Raw genomic sequence first — 18,824 nt, forward strand, 5'->3', positions numbered from 1 at the left:
GAAGCGCACTAGAGAGGGTAGATCTTGGAGGTCACTTAAAACAGGAAACAGCCTATTATAATGCAGATTTCCCTCATTCCTCAAAGGTGTTACAAACTCAAGAGTTCTTCACAGGCCTTGTGGAGAGCAGTATTTCAGCTGTCCCTCCTGGATTAAAATATATGACTCGACTAACAAGTGGCTGTGCACTGAGAGAGTTATCTTGCCAAGCAGCGACTGGCAGAGCTGCTCCGTCAGAGGGAGGGGGTGACTATAAAGAGCAGCCAGGAGGAAGCCATGACATACCATGCATAGCAATCCCCCTGCTCTCCCCACATCCTTGAGGAAAATCGTGGCAGCATGCCTGAGGAAGGCAAGCCTCCAGTTAGCAAGCGAGAGTTGCAACTGGCTCAAGGGGCAGCAATGACAGAGGATGTGTGTACAAGAGAAAGGAGAGGCACTGTGTTATTGCTGTGACTAATAACAAAATTGCTGCAGGGTTTTATAGTTAAGCTGGTTTTTCTATGAGCTGTGGTAAGCTGGTTCAAGTAATCATCTGCTTTTAGCTCTCAGATGTGAGAGAGATGTGAGCAAAGCCTCACTTGCCTCTAATCAATGTAGAATTAAAGAAAGAGCCACTTAGCATAATCTTACCCTCCCCAATAATAATTATGTCTGCAGGTGCTTTGTTAACCAAGTATGGGGGTAGGGGAAGGAGGCATACGTGTGTGACGTGACTACTACAGCTTTGTGGTGGCTAGTAAATCCATATACTGAGACAGAGACGCTAGGCTTGCCAGTCACTTAGGGATGCTTTTCAGAATCACCTTTAAATTGTTTTACCTCAGCAGCCAATACGTGCCTACGTCCAGCTCAGCTTCAGAGCCACCAGCTCATTTGTCACTGCACTCTTGTGACTCTTAGGAACTACAGCAGTAAGGCACCCCCACTTAGGACTAGACTTGCCTCCCCGTTGGTTCAGGTGTCTTTCCTTGTACATCTGTCTTCCCCATCTGCTTCCTAGTTCCAAACCCCACGGAAATGCTAGTTAAGGGAAGTCTCCTCCTCCTCCTCCTCCTCCCCTAGGTTTTTTCTTGGTAACTTGGATGTTTACTTCAGTCTTTTCCAAGCCTCTGCAACTCCCTAGGAACTTCAGAGAGGACTTGCTTGAAGGATGGCATTTATGCCTACCACATAATTTCAAGGACATCAATTAATTACATTGTTACCACATGATAACGAAGAGTTGCACCCCGGTCAGGCTGAGGAATGTGTCTCCAAGCTGAAGCTGTAAGTGACTATATATGTGAAAGCATTTCAGGTGCAGCCTTAGATCTTAACAGGGCTGTGTGTTTGACCCAAGTGTGTCTCATGCCTTGCCTACAGGTGCTTAGTAAGCAGGATGGATCAGCAATTTCATGAGTGGGCTCGTTCTTGAAATAAACACTTTCAAGTAGGAGGAACAAGAACCCCTGATAGGGCTGAGAGTGAAGGAAATTTTTTATTTCTCATATGATAAATACTCAAATGATAGGGAATAGTTCCTATTATTTCTTAAATTGTGCAAGCATACTTCATGCTTCTGACTCTGGACCAGAGTAGTAGTAGTCTGAAGGGAAGTCTCACCTTCACTAATCTACAAAAGGTGTATTTGCTTTTTAAACTTGTACTGTCAGGGACTGCGTGTTCCGTACAGGGCACAAGAGGAATAAAAGTAAGCAGTGTGGATCAAATCCATCTTGCAGGCTTCCAGTGTATAATAATTAACACTTCTTCAATGCAGTGACACACATTTTTCTTACACCAAAGCATAGCTAAGACAATGTTCTCAAGCCAACACTAAGTTTGAGCTTTATTTTTTAGAAACAGAAAAGGATACAAAACTGTGGAAGATGTGTAAAGCACTGGAAAAAAATACATATATAAAAAACAATTAGAAAGAAGCATAATCTAGTTGACCTTCAAGGTCATTTCCATATTGAGTAGGAAGTTTTGCATGCATACAAATTGGAATCTAATCACTTTGTAGCCAGTTGTTTCATATAATAACAGTAATCAATAAGACTGAAGAACAAATTCATGACTTTTTACTCCAATGCTAATTCTATTTAATTAGAAAGTCTGAATTAAGTTTCAGGGAATTCTTGCCCTTAGCTCAGTTCTGCTCCAGAAGGGAGGTCAATGATGTCAGATACTGGTAGAGAAGTCACAGGCTGAGAGCAGTATACTTTGCTGAGAGGACTGAGAGGATCCCTGTAAGTCAATCAATCAGGAGAGCCATGTCTCCGGCCAAGTCATGTGCATGGTTGGTCTGACTTTCAACAGGCCGCTGTTTACCCTAGAAATGGCTTCCCAGGGAATCACTGCACTCTGATGGGGGAACCCTCCCCTAAACGTAAAGGACTGGAGGGGCTGCCTTGCAGCAGCAAGCAGTGGGCTTAGTCTCTGGAGGGAGCTACCAGCATTTCAGAGGTAGAAAGCTGAAGTCTCTGCCCTTACTTCTTCATAAACAAATGAAGAGGAAAAGGAAGGTGGCCATAGTTGTGAGCAGCAGAGACATCAGAAATGCAAGGACTAAGCCGAAGTCTATCTTAGGGACTGAATTCCTTGTTAAAGGGTTTATCTCAGTCGGACTCTACTGAAGCTGCAGTAGTGATGGCTGGGACAACGCTAACTGCTCCTCCCAGCAGGCAGAAGGCTGCAAGGGCACCAGAACAAGTTTCAACAGAAGTCTCTCTGCTTTGGGTTCAGGAATAGGCTGCCAGCAGAAGCCTCCTCTAGGGCTGGTGACCTTTTGCTGTGCCTAATGGAAAGTCTAGACCATGAGACTAAAGGTCCCCAGGCTGCTCTTTGATAGCTTAAAGGAACATCAGCTTTATGCCTGGGGGACACCCCTTGTGTTAGACCCGAGCAGGCTCTCCCTCTCCTTCCGAAAATGGCAAGTGCAGGAGCATTCTCACAGCTTTGATGCTTGCAATCAGAAAGGCAGAATTTCTCCCGGCTCTGGGCAACCCTGTGTTTTGGCAGAGATGCTGTTGTAGTAGGTCTGGTTGTGGGCAAAGGGCATGCAGCTCTGGCTAATTTGGTGCTACTGGAATGGAGGGTTCTGTTCTTTTTAAAGCTCTTAAAATGCTACTTGTGCTACATCTTTAATACTGCAGGAGCTGATTGCCTGGACACCAGAGAATGAAGCAAACTAAATAGGTTTACCATTCAGACAGACCTGGAATATCTCCTTTCGTAACAGAAAAGAACAGGAGGCAGACTGAACAATTCCCTTGAAGATGGGACTCACCCCCGTAACAGAGGTAATGTTACATGCTTTAGCGCTAATACAAGGCAGAGAGCACTAAAAGCCCAAGGAGCTGTAAGGTCATATTTGATTAATATGAAAAGCTGGTCCTTAAGAAAAGACTGGCCTCCCTGCTCCCTCAAAAAAACAAACAAACAAACAAAACAAAACAAAAAAACCCCAAAACCTGAAACTAGCAAAGGAAATTGTTTAAATGAGGAATTTTAAATGAAGAAATTCAAAAGAAAAAGCAGACTTTGCTACAGTAAGTAGAAAAAAATGGTTTAAGGCTGAAAAATTGCAGTCAGTGAGAGACAGCAGAAACAGCAGAAATATTCTAGCTTAAACCAGAAAGCAATCAAAAAGAAATGATGAGCATCCTGCCCTTCATGGAGTAAAACGAGTGGAGGGTATAACCCGGTGTGCCCCTGGACAGAAGCTGAAAGAGTTTGGGATTATTGAATTGTGCAATGTAGGAAAAGGAAAGTTTTCTTTAATGTGTCAAAATAGGCAGCAAAACATTGGAAGGAAAAAAAAACAGTCTTCAAGGTATGTGAAATACCTATTCTGAGATGCATGTTCTCAACTTAAACATAGTTGTTGTTTTATAAATATAACATAATTCAAAATGCTTCATAATTTCTCCCTGTCCCCTGCCACAGCCCACCAATGTTTCTGGTTTAATTGCTGAATCTGCAATCCATAATCAATTAATTAAATGAGCTTATAGTTTTAACACAGTGATCATATATTTGTTTGTTTGGCACATTCTTCTGCAGATGGGCAGTATACCCAGTGTAGAGAAGCCATTAACCTGTGAACTGTCTTAAAAATCATCATTCACAACACCAAACCTCTGTGTCATTTTCAGTTCACTGCGTACGTATGCTCCCATTCAATTCCGACGTGAGAGTAGCAGTACAGGAATCCAAGAATGGAGAGCGTTGCCCATGGCCAGCCTATAAATAGGAAGGCAGACAATCCTAGTCAGAATAATTAATGAGTGCTGCAAGCAGAAATAGTCTCTTGGGATGAACAACTTATGATGCTTCCAATTAATTTTATTTCCAATTCAGTATTATAAGTAGAGCCAACCCACAAAATTTGAAAGGGATCTGGATTGCCCAAGCTTCAGAGGTGGCTGACCCACTGGAGACCTAGTCTTACCCATTTACAGGAAACTGGATCAGGTTCACTTCTGCTCAGTACCTCAAAATGATACTTACTGATGTAAAGAAAGAAGTCTATTTTAATCCTCTCCTTTGTGGCTGGTTTGTCTATCAAGCAGATCCCTGATTGAACCCTGATATTCAAAACTGGCTGTGGTGCTTCCCAGGCACAAAGGGATGCATAGCCATTATGTGAGTTATTAAAAATCAGAACAAATCTTCACCAGTTACCTGTTCTGCAAAAAAAAGACTTAGGAAACCTCTGATTAAAGCTGTTTTGGATACCCTGCAGCTGGGTGTAGAACTGATATATGTATTCTACAGCCCTGTAATAGCTAATGGGGTCAAAGTACTATTACGTGGGGTGCAGAACAGGCAGTCCTCTTTGCCTGATGTGTTTTTCTTGTTTTTTTTCTTATATTCTTTTAACTAAAAAGAATAATCCCACTCCCATAATATATTCAATTTTTGCTGGGGAAATGACATGTTTTGCCACTATTTCCAATTCTTTTTTGTGAAAGTCACTTGAACTTTTAACAGCTAGAGCAGTAGCAGGGGGTTGACAAGCCAAAATAAAGGTCTATCACTTTCCAGTGGCGATGTAGATCACTTAAAAAAAAATCTACATTTGTAGACTTCCAAATAGGATAAATGAATTTGCTTTTCTTGATATCTTTTGTGGCACCTCTGTTCCCTCCTTTCTCCCTCCTCCTATCTTAGACTTTATAGCCCCATAGGTTGACAGCCCCGGTATTAGGTCCTCTCTAAGTTTTTTGGAGGGTAGAAGGACAGAGAGGATGGGTGTGTGTGTGTGTGTGTGTGTGTGTATACATAAGAATTTTGGATATCTCTATGGGAGGCACCAGTGTGAGGGCCTGCTGTCCTCTAAGCAGGAGCAGCTGCTTTTGCAAGAAGGGCTTCAGCACTCCCTTTAGGAGAAAATTGTGGGCTCAAGGAACCTGCTGGTACGAATAAAATTCCTCACTCAGCCTTGAGGAGGACGGAGCCTCTCCACAACATGCTATCCAGGAAGCGCTCTTTCTGAAGGTATGTTTACAAGGGATTTTGCAGGCTGGCTTTGTTCAGGCTTCAGGCCAACTCCAGCCTGGAAGCTGTTTAATTGTGCTAATATCTAGCTGAGCCTTAGCTTATTCGCCTGCCCCACAGCAGGGCTCGCTGGCTGGGGCTCTGGCCTGCACTTATGGGGCCTGTACGTGCTGTGACCCCTCCTGCAGGCTCTGAGAGCCCAGGCAATGGAATACTTGACCCTGGAACAGAGCCAGAAAGGGTTATTTTTTCCCCCGCGAAGAGCTGTGTGTTTCACGAATCTCTAATTGTTCCATCCTTGATTCTTGGTGAAATACATGGTCTTGGAACCTGAATGATTTTCACTGAGACATTTTACAACTATTAACCAGTTGTCTTCCAAACAGCCTAAAGCAAAATTGTACCTTTTGTTTAACCATTTGTTTCACAAACCAAATATCTCCAAAGGGTTTTTTAAACATGAAGAGTGTATTGTTTTCTTCCCCCCCCCTTCAGTGAAATTAGGCTACTGCAGACTGGGGAGATTAGGTTTCATCTTCAGTAGTAAGATAAAGCCTAGCTGTGCTTTGTCTCTCATAAAATTTTACATAAAAATATGTCAATAGTTGTAATAAAAGCATACCTTTTTCCAACGGCAATATTCTGCTGCAATATTCTTTATATAGACAGAGCCAGAAAGTTTAAAATGGACAGATACCAGAACTGTTTACTTTTATTTTTAAGGGTGCTTTTGGAAATCTTGCTAGATACCGATTTGGCATTTGTAAATACTTTGAAGATCTGGTACACAGAAAATGAGTCAACACTAGCCTTTAATACGGCTTGCTCCTTGTCCCAAGCCACTGCACCACATCCTATGTAGGAGATCTTGGCAGAAAACCTAGGTATACAGTGGAAATCTTCTCTAGATTTCTCTAGGTTTATGATAAAATTCCACCTCAGTGCCCATGACACGTTTCATGGGCAACCATGCCACTGCACTGGGTCTGCAGTAATCCTCTTGGACGCAGGGAGTTTCTCCTATACAGCAAGAGGTGTCAGGGACTGCATTCAGCAGATTAGCTCCTCCTGACCTAACTAAGCTGAAGAGGAAGTGGGGAGAAAAAGTGACAAACTACGGGAGAGGAGAAAGAGAGGAATTTTTTGTTTAATCTTGTGGCAGCTGCTCCAGGCAGAGCTGCCCGGGTCCCGGGGTGCTGGCTGCGCTGCACAGGCGGGAGGCAGCGGTGTCAGAACCATGGGCCCCTCGGCCTCGATGGCCCTCTCTTGCCCTGCTTTGAACCACAGGCCTTGCTGCTGGGGTGGGGAAATGCATATGATACTTCCACTGTGAGTAAGCAGACCCAAGGCCTCCCGTTGTGCTTCTGTTTGGGCCCAGGCAATCCTAGATTAACACCATTCCACTCAATGCAGATTTGCACACCTGAAAAGCAGCCCAAAGACAGCCTGAAGCAAGCAGGGGATCTTTAAACAGTTTTCACTTGTCTATTCAATTTTATGTACTGACTGGATATAAAACAAACTTGAAAGGACTAAAGAAACCTAGTTTCCAAGAAGAGGCCCGCTGAGAAGGTAACATTGTAGGGAAGGACACATTCAGCAACATTAACCCAGCAAGGACATTATTGCAAATTCTGCCTAGCATTTTCTTAGGCACATGCCCTGTGTGTCATACCTCTGAGTAGCCTCTATAATCAAACAGCAGTATGAACTGCTCTTTCACAAAGTGAGTTCACAGGTACCTTTTCCTTGCTTAAACAGTTTGTCCTTGTAAACCCAAACAACCCAAAGGTACTTGGATCTCCAGGTCCCAGGGAAGGGCATGTTTTGCCCTTCTGCCCAGAGCGCGAGTTGCCTTTCTGCTGCGGGCCATCTGAGCTCCCTCATCCTGATCTTACCCCCAGGTGCAATTCAAAGGGCTCTGCCTTCTGATGGCTCCCCAGCATCCTCTTACCACCCTCAAGCACTAAATCTTCACAGAGAAAATGTCATCCACTTTGTGACCTCTTCCCAACTCCATTCAGAAGTGTACACATGTACATGCTAGATCACTATCTCTCTATAAAGTGATATACATAAAATGTACTTTAAAAACAATGTTACTGAGGTTGCCAAATAAAGCACAGAGCTGTTAGGAAATGACTGAGTTAACTTTGCCTTTTCAAATACAAGTCACATACCATCCTGAATCTTATGATTTGTTGACCGTCTTCTGTAATTTGATTTTAGACTTGAAGGCCAAGTTTCATGAGACGACTCAGATTTTCATCATCTTTTTTGTGGAAAGCCAACTTAGTATTCATTAACATATGCTATTTTTAAACCCAGGAACAGATTCATATGCTATTTGCAAATCCAACAATATTTGTAAGCTTTACCTGCACAAATTTCTTTTAAGACAGTTGGACTTCCCTTGTTATAGAGGAGCACTGGGTGAGAAATATTTATGGAATCACAACCAAATTCTCTAATTATACAGGTACACTGCTCCACAAAAATCAAATACAGACTTCTTTGGGAAGAGACCAAGAAGACTGTATTCTGTGGAGAGGAAGAGCAGCGCTTTAGCTGTCTGTAACGATGTAAAACACACAACCCGCTTCTCCCGAAGAAGTCCCCCAGTCCCAACCGTGCAGAAGACATTGCTCTGTTGCACACAGCTGCTATATTGTTCAGTACTGTTGCTGATTTAAAACCCCATCTTGAGTGTTACCAGTATGTTTATGATGTACTCAACTCTCAGCATCATGAATAGGAGGCTTGCTTTCATTACATGGTCATAACAGAATTAATACAAACTAATTCCAACAGCAACAGCTTTCAGAGTTGCTCCCTTTGAAGTGCCTATCATCTCCTCTTCAAAAATGCTTCTGGACACTTTGCAAGCATGTCTAAAAAAGTCATGCTTCTGGCACGTTCTGGATATTAAATTGAAGGCAGCAGGATAAAAACCAAGCTTTCAAGTAGCAGTTTGGCTCACAGCTCTCAAATGTCCTCATTACCTCACTTCAAATAATCTAAAACACCATTTAATTTTTGTATCCATAATGAAACTCCTTCATATTTCCTCATCACGATATCATCAAAACACTGGGAAATGGCACTTTAGACACTCCAACCTGTAAGATTTAAGAGCAAGGGACAGTAGTTGCATGTTGCATTTTTAAAAACTGCCTCAGTAGCTTTGGAACCTGAATCCTATTTTCAAATGTGACTTGGGCACAGTCCTCAAAAGTGTTTAAAAGCACAGAATAGCTGTGAAGTCAATGGAAGTCAGAAGAAGTCATCTCTCTCTGAAAAGCTTGACTTCAGAAGCTTGGATCTTACTGTGATTTTGATTTGTAAGCAGGTACCTGAGTTGCTGTGAGACCAAGCATTTGGGAAAATGGATCCTTAAACGAAACTTCATATGTGACAAGATACTGAAGCAGCTACCCTGTAAAGTGGAATTAAGGAGACACAAGTGTGGGGAGGAGAAGGAACAGGTAGAATAAAAAGCTAAAGCAAACCAGCATTGGAGGCCAAGACCTCTCTTACCTACAATTACTAACATCCTTACAAGTTTAGTATCACTGTCACATTTTCAAGAAAAAAAAAAAAAACACATTCAAAACTAAAGATCAGTTGAAATAAACCTATCATCTAGCCCAACATTTGAAACAGAGGATAAACAATAGATTTTTTTTTTTTTCCAGGACTATTTGTCACTTCTGGGTGGACTGATGCTGACCATTACAGCAGGACATGTCCAACAGAACACATTACAAACACTGTGCACTCTAACACCTGATTACAATGTTCAGGGATTTGGAAAAGGAAACTCTACACTTTCAGCTGTGTTACCATTCAACAGGTAGATGTGGGACTAAATGACACAAAGCACATTAGAGGTGATCTAACTGGCTTATACAAAATTGCGTATACAAAATACAAGATCTGCCCCATCTCCGTTGATCTCTATATGTTACGTTTGAGCTGAATGTAATTGGCAGTGATCTAAAACTGATTTAAAGAATTTCACCTCAGTTTATCCTCCCACTACTCTGCAAGCTCTATACCACCTAGAGAATTTGATTAAAAATGCAGTTTCTCACCAGCCTGTATTTTCTCCAGCAGTGCTATTGTAAGACTTTTGCTGTGTGCAAAAAGAAAAGGCCTTGGTCGGGGAAGCAGTCTTTGTATTATTTAAATTCTTCCTAATCTCCTGAGTTGGGGCTCATTTTTTTTTATGCCCCATGTTTCAGGATAGGCCCTAAAAAATATAAGGGCATGCACTACAGCAGTAGTAGTGGCTGTGGAGCAGATCCTCTTCAGAGCCAGCAGAATTTTTGATATATGCAGTCTCGCCTAAAGGCTAACTAATGCTCCCAGTTTCTGGGTTTTTCAGTGTAGAATAGAAGATGCTACTACTTCTTAATACTCAAGTCTTTGAATTTGACTGTAGTGCATTTTTTTTTTTTAAATAACTAACGTGGACATTACTGTCTGTAAGCATTCTGCCGTGTGGATTCGTCCTTCCCTCATTGGAGGCAGAACCTCACTTACTGACACCCATCGCTGACACTAGCAGCTCCAGATGCCTTACAGTGTAGATCAGAAGCACTGTTTCCCGTGTATAGATTACATAATGTGAGCAGGGGATGCTGGTAACTTCTCTCTATAGTTCTTGATTTTTTTTTGTGGTATTATCTGACCTTAATTCTGCCTTAAGTATTTTTACTTCTAAATGTTGTAAAAAGCACAAAAGACTCATAGCAGCTATGTCTTCTGCTTCACATTTTACAATAAAGTGTCATAGTCTACAATTTTTTCCAACAGAGCTAGGAAGTGGAAAAAGTCTGAGATTTTAGGCAGCAATCCTGGTCTCACACATATCAAGTAGACTCTGGAGTAGTCCAACTAAAAACAAAATAACTATGTTCGTGGAAATGCTGAATGTGAAGCAACAGTAAAGAGGACATTAAAACTGCCAAGCAGAATCTTTCTGCCACAGGTGATAATAGGAAGAGAAAGGAAAACCAAACAGCTTTAGTTTCCAGACTAAGAAGGGGTAAATCTGTAGATCAGAACCAACCTTCCTTCTCCTCCCAGGTGTTTAGTTGAGAACTATACACAGCTAATGTGAAATCAAGGCACAATAAATACAACATCTCCCTATTTACCTTGGGGAATTGGTGGGGGTTGCTTGTTTGTTTTTAGGACAGAGCGAGTAGGAAGCAAGGCGAAAGAGCTGCCCCTTCCAAGTAAGGTATCTACCTTGGCATGCGTCAAGACAGCATGATGCTTATGATTAAAAGGCTGCTCAGATATTCCTACTATAACCTCCTTAAATGTGGTGTGAACAATTATGGAAAGCCAACACTTGCAAAGATTTTAGGGCATTTTCTACTTGTAATTATTTGCTGATAGCATTACAGATAAAAATCAAAATAGCAGAGCGAAGAGCCTCCTTTCATTACAATTACTTGATGAAATATTTATTAGAATAAAAAGCTAAATCCACAGAAAAACATAAGCAGCCCACAGGCAGCAATAAGGCACAGCTGAGAATGCTGCTGCCTAGTGGAACCCATAGCCCTGAGCTGTGTATCTAGCATCCATCTTTGTAACTGAGCAGAGAGATTCCCGTAACACATACGAAAAGATACGCTGGGCAGAAGAGTGAGTTAATGTCCTCTCTTCTAGAGCTTGAATTTCATGGAGATATTTGTAGCTATCTAATTGGGGTTCTCCTCTCTTGGCATTAGGCTTGTATGTCTGCCTTTTCTCATACAACAAAAGTCCTTCTCCAACCCTTGAGCCCTGGTGCTAGGGAACTCTTAAGAAATCAAAGCTATGACCTCTCAAAAACAGAGGATTCGAACCAGGATTTCAGATATTATCAATCACCGGCAACCAAATGTTTGTGTAAAAATGTAAAGTACTACAATTTATTTCCCCAGCTGCGATTTCTGGCTAGGGTTCCTTAGAACAGTCATGACTATAAAATGCCCAAATGACCATAAAAGAATTAGTTTTTAAATGTGAAGCACTACTTAAGGGTTAATTATTCACTCCTCCCCCTCCTACTTACAGCACTGCTTCAGCTACAATTTTCTCTTGTCATCCTCAAAAACAGGTATGTTCCCAGACTGTTTCAGCAATGCTGTGGTGCTGCCTTGTCCCTCATAGCATTAAGAATACAGAAAGGACAGACAGTGTGACAAATTTAACAACTACTGATAACGAACTACTCTAGTATAAATCAATTGGAAATTATCACAGAGCTTTGCACCTGAAATTCTCTGTGTAACAAAAATTCCATTACCTGTTATTACATGAAGCTCTAAGAGAAGGGCCGAGAGCATGTCAGTAATTTACAGGAACACTGCATTTGGGATAACTGCTATATCAATCAGCACTACAGCTGAGGACACTGAAGCACTTAATCACATAGAAACTAAGGACTGAATCACTTAACAGAAATCCAAGCATCTTGAGGGGTGGAAGTGCACAGATAAGGTAACCAAGCAATCTTACAATCTCTTATCAAGCCATAACAATCAATAAGTAAGGTGTTTTTAATGCTTCTGGCCTCAGATTGTATGAGTTACTCCCCTTCTGCTTGTGTCTTGTTTCCGCAGTGGCACCAAAGGGCAAGAAAAGCACCGAGGTTACAGTTAACACACACGACCATGAAAAAAGAGAGACGGCTAAAGGCAGTAATGAGCCAACAGGAAATGCTGACACCGACCAATCTCTGTCCCACTAGTGACAGAGCACATGAAACATAATTGTTGCATACAAGTTATCTTTAGAAAAAGGGTCATATATGATTGGATTATTTTTTGATAGCACAGCTGTTTCACTTGTAACCCATACAGCTAACCTGACCCTGCTTCAGTGCATAGCAATTATATATAAAAATTATCAGTAAAATAGATTAATTGCAGGTGGCTGGTGTGTAATTCTTTTGATTCATTTTAACTGTTTGAAAGAAAAAATTCTGTTAGTCCACCATCAAGACCATTTGAAACACAGAAAAAAACTGACAAACTTAAAATTATTAAAAGATATCAATAATCAATTAACTTTAAGCTCATAATTAGAAGATTGACTTGTATATTCTCAGAAAATACATTTTGGAGTTGAAGACTACATCTAGTGAGTTTAGGGAGGAAACGTCTGAGTCCCTGCTTTCAGTGTGAACTGGAAGAAGTGCCCTCTGTGGCACTGCACACAGTGCTCCTACAGTATCTGAAAATTCAGGTCTACCTATGTGAGTTGCATAAGCTTGAATTATATCTTAAGCAAAGTCTAAAAAGCCATTTATCACATATATCAGAAAAATCAGACCAGCAGTACACAGTAGCCATGTCAGCATGCAGAATCTGAGCCAACGCTGCCAACTGCAGGGAGCTTTTTTCCTGAGTCCAGCTCTGATTTCCTGGGATCTGGGCTGAGGCCAATATGCATCCATCCAAGGGTAGGACTTTTGAAGACCGTGAATCCGAGCTAGTCATGTACCACTCTGGTAACCAAGATCAAAAAGTTTCTGTCAGCCTGATTCTGTTCATCTGTACATTGAGGACGATGACATTTCCTTGCCTTTGTAACCTGCTCAGAGAAATGCAAATAAAGCACTTTAAATGTTGTTACTATACCCTAGCTATCTCCTTTCTTTCCTGTTTTAAGAAAGCGTGCCAAACAGCTGCTGAACAGCACAGTGCAGAGTGGCAGTGTACACCATGTTACAAACTTGCCTTTAAGATAGTTGTTGCACTGGTGGAACAAAAGATATGCAAAAAAAAATCCTGTGACTGTTAAAATAATTTCTTAAAAAAAAAACAAAAAAACCCCCGTATCTTTTTCAGTGATGTCTTTAGCAGCATATTCCATTTTCTAGAAGAAGACCCGCAGTCACCAGCTCCTTTATATTACATCAAAATGCAAAATAGTATCACTACTCCATGCTAAAAAGTTAATGCCAATATTCAGATTTTCTTATACAACAAAGCGCAGCTTACTGCAATAAGATGTAATCTTTCCTTATGCTTGCTTGGAGCAGCAAAATTAGCAAGGAATATTATCCTCTACCTGGCTATTAGCCCTCTGTCCCACCTCTGCTCCTCCATTCAATGTAATAACACCATTAAAAAGCACTGTGGCAAGCGTTTAACAAGGCTGCTGATGGCACTAATACACACATCCTGCTCAAAACCAACACAAACATAACACCTGCCCTAAGGAAATAAGTGACCCATTTATATACATCAACTCTCTAGTTTTCAACTAGTTTCTTGGCTCTTTATCCAGGTGTGCGACAAAGTGACGCTTCAGTGGTTCATTTGTCTCTGCCACTTGACAGCCTCGATCATGTTATTGCTGTCAAGCAGGAACAGATTAATTAAGTCAGCTGTCCAAGCCCAGAGGAAGCAAAACTAGATTAGCCTCGAGGGGCAGTGAGGGGTAGATTTGCTTGACTCCTAACCAGAAGACACGAGAACCCTATGCAGATGTTAGAGACATGAGGGTACCAGGAGGACCTGACCTGACTCATCAGGTGCCTCCACATTGCCACTGGCCTGGGAGCTGTATTTAACTGTATAAAAACTTATCGTATGCATGCTATGTATACCGTGCCTCAGCCTGAGTCGACTTCCTGGCTCCACCTGGGCCCTGCCTCGTCACTACGGACTTGTCCGGCCGTCACTGGACCCTTGGCTGACCCAGTTGCCATTGCTGGACCCGTGTCACTCTCCTTGTTGGGGCCTGGTGGGGCTGCGCCCGTGTCGGTGAGGGCACAGCACTGCCTGCCCTGCTGCCCACCCATCTCCCTGTCTGTTCCCCATGGAGCAGCCCTGACAGCAGAGATCAGGCCTCAGTCCCCAACTGTGACGGGACCTCTCCTAGGACTAATTTCATGTCTCAGAGGAGAGAAACGCAATGAGAGCTGGCTATGAAGCAGTCATTTCCATTGGTAAATAGGAGCACACAAAGGAAGAAACGAGAACAAATTTCCATATGTACAGTCCCTTCTAAACAATTATTTCTATAAACCTCTTCACAGTGTGCAGGCTTCTTTTCTCTATGAGATCAGCAGCACAACCAGAATAATTAATTAATTTAGGCAACATCATACCAGCTCAGAGGATCCAGTATAACAGAGCTGGATCTGATTAGTTTTATTTCAAAGATCACAGTTCACACGCAATGGTGTGATCACACAGATTAGTCGTATCAAATATAATTTGGGGCTAATTAGTAAATTCCATCTCTCAAGTGGATCCAGAATAAATTAAAACAACTTTGTTTACAATCAGTACGTATCAAAACACCACTTTCTCATCTCCCTGTTTTGAAACTATAATACCAAGGTGGAAAAATACATGAATGAAGAGGAGACTGTTGTGGTCACAAGGGCTGGCAGAGCATGCATAAATCTGTGCTACAGCAGAACTGATCACTGAGTTTACTGAGCAATGTAAAGCCTGGCAGTAAAGGTGCTCAGTTCCTTGTCATGAGATGGACCGTGCACTTGGAAGAATATGACATGGGGAACAGTTGTAGGGGCGATCTGTCAAAAGTCCTATTTGCCTGTAAACGGCCTTCCTACTCTCTCTTTAAAGGTCAATGACTCAATGACTAATCAGATAACTCTCCTAACTCAACTAATCATTTCTCAGCATGGCAAGAGAAATGTGAAAATGATGTATTTTAAAAAATGAGGTGAACCAAGTATCATCTTATGAGTTCTGATCTGCTTATATAGGAGTGGTAAGATGGCAGAAAGAAAGCTAGCTGTGCAGAACAAGCTATCAAAGAGCTACCTATGATCATTTAATGTCTGGGGTAAAAATGTACATGGGGTTAATTTGACCGGAGTGGCTACATTTTTAGTTAGAATTGCCAAAGCTAGAGGTGGACAAACCTTGGTATGTTGGTGAAAGCACACTGCCAAATGAAGATGTCAAAGCGTCTACCATTCAGACTCATTAGTCAGAGAAGATACGAAAGATTGTCAAAAGCAGGAGTAATACTGCCTTCAGAAGGAAAATATCCTATTTCAGCACGGCCAGCCAAAATCCCTCCCTCAGCTTCCCCCAACAAATGGCAGAGAGATTAGTGCTAATTTCTTTGGCAATAATTAGGATACTTAATAGAAAGTTCTTCCCTTCCTCCTTTATTGCCAGTTGGATCTTCTATTACTAGTTCTATTACTACTAAAAGTGTATTCATCCTGCTGAACTACATAGTTTGGATGCAAAAGAGGAGCTTCTCAAAATTTATGCACGGTCACTTAATGCAGCTAATTTTTGCCCAGGAAAACAAACATTTAAAGAGAAAAGTATCTTTTTATTTTATTGGTTCTTTATTCCATTTGGAAATCTAAATGTACAATCTATTTCACCAGCTACCATACATTGCCCTACTCATTTCTTTCCAAAAGCCTTTTGAATGAATACTGGCACACCCAGTACAGATTTCAAATGTCCTGCTTTTAAGATCAAATTTATCGACACATGCATCAGCATCCTTCATGCCTGCTCACACTGTGTGCATCACAGGGGCCAAAGCCGCTCACATGACTCTCTATTCCCACTCTGGAGAAGTATTTTGCATTGGGATTTGGCTCAGGATTCACTTTACTGCAGAACGCAAAGATAGCTATGGATAAAAGACCTTCGCCTGTCCTTCAGTGTTTCAGCGAGTATTGGACTCAAGTGAAGTGCTCAGCTGCTGTCAAAGTTTGCAGTAACAAAGAAGCCTGATTAAATAAGAGAAATTTATCATTTGGCAGAATCCTTCAGCCATTCATAAAAGGAAAAGGCAAACACAATACTTCGATCAGAAACTCTGCTTAAGTCTTTGACTTACATCCTTAGTGACCTTTAAATTGCATTTGAATATATTTCAATTACTGAGGCAGAAGAATTTTCCTGGCAGATGGGCCAAGGCCATTACCAATATACTATCATCTTTATCTTCCATTTTGCGGGAGTCCCTGTCCCTGAACTGCGACAGATGTTATAATGGTGTGGAGCAATTGAGAAGCTGGGGCAAGTCTCCATTTCGATATGCTGTTGGAACTATCAAAACACAATAAATAAGGGACAGAGAAAAAAGGAAGCAGAAGGGTGACCCAAATGGATATTCACTACTCTGGACAAGACTCTGAAAAAATTAAGACTGAAGGGTTAAGGTGAATCTCTAGTCATGAGGAAGAAATGTCAAAGGTAGACAGATAACTGAACTAGGGAATCGGTAACAAATAAAGGAGGGTCCAGGACGCATGATTAAACTCACATTCGAACAAATTCTCTCTTCACTGGAAAAGAAAGTGGAGGAGGCCTGCTCACCCCGCCAACACAGATCTAACAGCCCAAGAAGCAAATGGGGAAAGAACGGGCGCTTTACGCTATCAAACCATCTTGATCAAGTATGTTATGAGAGCAATAAAACACTCAAGTTTTCTTGTTATCCAATCCTTGTTTACTAGAAAGGGAAGTGCTCGGTAAGAATGCTTTTTAAAAACTCTTAGGTGATCATTCATAGCCTCCAGAGTAAAAACAACCCAGCAAACCCCCCGCAGCTCCCAAGCCAACACGAACTTCCCCGCGCTGCTCGCCAGCCTGCCCTGGTGGTGGTGGCCCTCAGGGCGCCCAGCCCGGCGCAGCTCGCTGGGGGCCTTTGCTGGTGGTGGGGACCTTCCTCAGCACAGGGCTGACACCAAGGGTCATTTGGCAAATGACACCAAAGAAATGAGCAGTTTATAAAGACAACTGCTACTGAACTGGGGTGGCCTTTACTTGGTAAAAATGAGCTCTGGTCTTCTGAGCCTTCTTCCAGAGCTAACTAATTATGCTTTTTTTTTTTTTTTTAATAGGGTAAAGCTTTAAATTAGTGTACAGCAAGAGCTGCAGGCCTGGTACAACTTGACCAGTAGCTTAATTGTAGCTGTATTTAAATCTTACTGATACAGAGAAAGTTTATTGCCTTCCCTCTTGGAAATACAAGTGGATTTAATCTTATATCTCAATCAAACTTAACAGAACATTAAATATAAATGCTGACAGTAGCCAACTCCTTTAATGAAGGCAGCAGTACATAAAACTGAATTGAATTATTAATGAAATTACTCTTGTAGAACTCATATGATGCAAGAAACCCCTTGCAAAAAGTGTGCTATGTAAATGCTAACGTTTTCTAACAAACTAATCGCTATCTTTGATCTAGGGGGAATCTAATCAGACTATACATTAATTTTGAATCATTTAAAAATTGTTATGTAAATAATTTGTTCCATCTTTCCAAGTCAGCACAAATTTGGCAAAACACCCCCTGAAATGCAAGATTCTTGATGTAATTTACTCCAGTGACTAAAAAGCTCATAAAATGTGTGTCCTTGGTTAAGTACAGTACTTTCATAGTGTCGGTTTCAAGAGAATTGATGGCTCAGCAGTAACTATAGTGACAGAAATATGGGAAGGTTACTATAGGCATGCCTTTTGTTTTATACACTTACTGTGTCTGCACTGAAGTGAAATGATAGATATTTTATGTAACACTAATGCAGCTGTTATGATAGAAAGTGTGAAGTGTAATCAGGACAAAAAATAATCTTATTTTTCAAAATCATACTGAAGACTCAGCATTTTGAGATGTGACATCTGTGTGTGTGCTGGTTTCCCTCTCCATGGTTTTTTGTTTTTGTTTTTGCCAGGGGTTTATTAGAGGTTAGTAACACAGTAGTCCCTGCACTCTCGTTGACTCTGGTGTGGCAACAATGTCCATTGCATTTGCTGTAATAATTACATAGGACCAGATTCCCAATGGGAAACAGATGCTTGGCCCTGGGGAGCCCCTGCCGGCATTCACACTGGAGCTCCTGGCGCTGGCTCAGGCCCCTGCCTTCACTGGAAGCTGCTCCATGGTTCCATTAGTGACTCGCTATGCCAAAAAACCAGGAGTTTCTGTATCCTCGTGGCTTGCGTGCTCCCCTAGAGTGGAACGGAAGGGACAGGTCCCCTCCCCGCTCCACAAACCCCCTTTTGTTTCTATCCAGCCTGAAGTAAATAGACTTCCCTGTATGGCCCAACGGGCAGAAACTAAACCAAACACCTCCTACAGATACTCCCGGCTTGCCTTTACTGTTCACTAGGAGGCATCCGAAGGCAGCTGTTCCAGCAGTGCCGAAGACATCCCACTACCCCATTTCATCTAGGGAGCAGCCAGGAAAGCTGAGGGCAGATTTTCTCATGTGCTGTGTGAGGCCTGACACGGGATAGACAGTGGTGCTCCCATGCCAACATGACCTGTAAAAGAGGCTGTTTCAATCTAAACTGAATACAGGATCC

At 41.9% G+C, this 18,824-nt stretch overlaps 1 protein-coding gene across 4 annotated transcripts in view; it reads right to left on the bottom strand.

The window, feature by feature from the left end:
• Window positions 1-1,804: 1,804 nt before the first annotated feature.
• HHAT (hedgehog acyltransferase) overlaps window positions 1,805-18,824 on the bottom strand; it is a 184,023-nt gene continuing 167,003 nt past the window's right edge. For 3 of the 4 annotated variants that reach the window (XM_067293110.1, XM_067293108.1, XM_013949857.2), the window contains one exon: window positions 1,805-4,230. In XM_067293110.1, the coding sequence (XP_067149211.1) occupies window positions 4,139-4,230 (92 nt within the window). In that variant the 3' untranslated portion in view covers window positions 1,805-4,138. Of the gene's footprint in view, window positions 4,231-12,571; window positions 13,084-18,824 lie in introns of those variants that run through there. The other variant, XM_067293109.1, reaches the window with a different exon arrangement.

The sequence above is a fragment of the Apteryx mantelli genome, chromosome 3 (assembly GCF_036417845.1).
Source record: "Apteryx mantelli isolate bAptMan1 chromosome 3, bAptMan1.hap1, whole genome shotgun sequence".
Classification (NCBI taxonomy): domain Eukaryota; kingdom Metazoa; phylum Chordata; class Aves; order Apterygiformes; family Apterygidae; genus Apteryx; species Apteryx mantelli.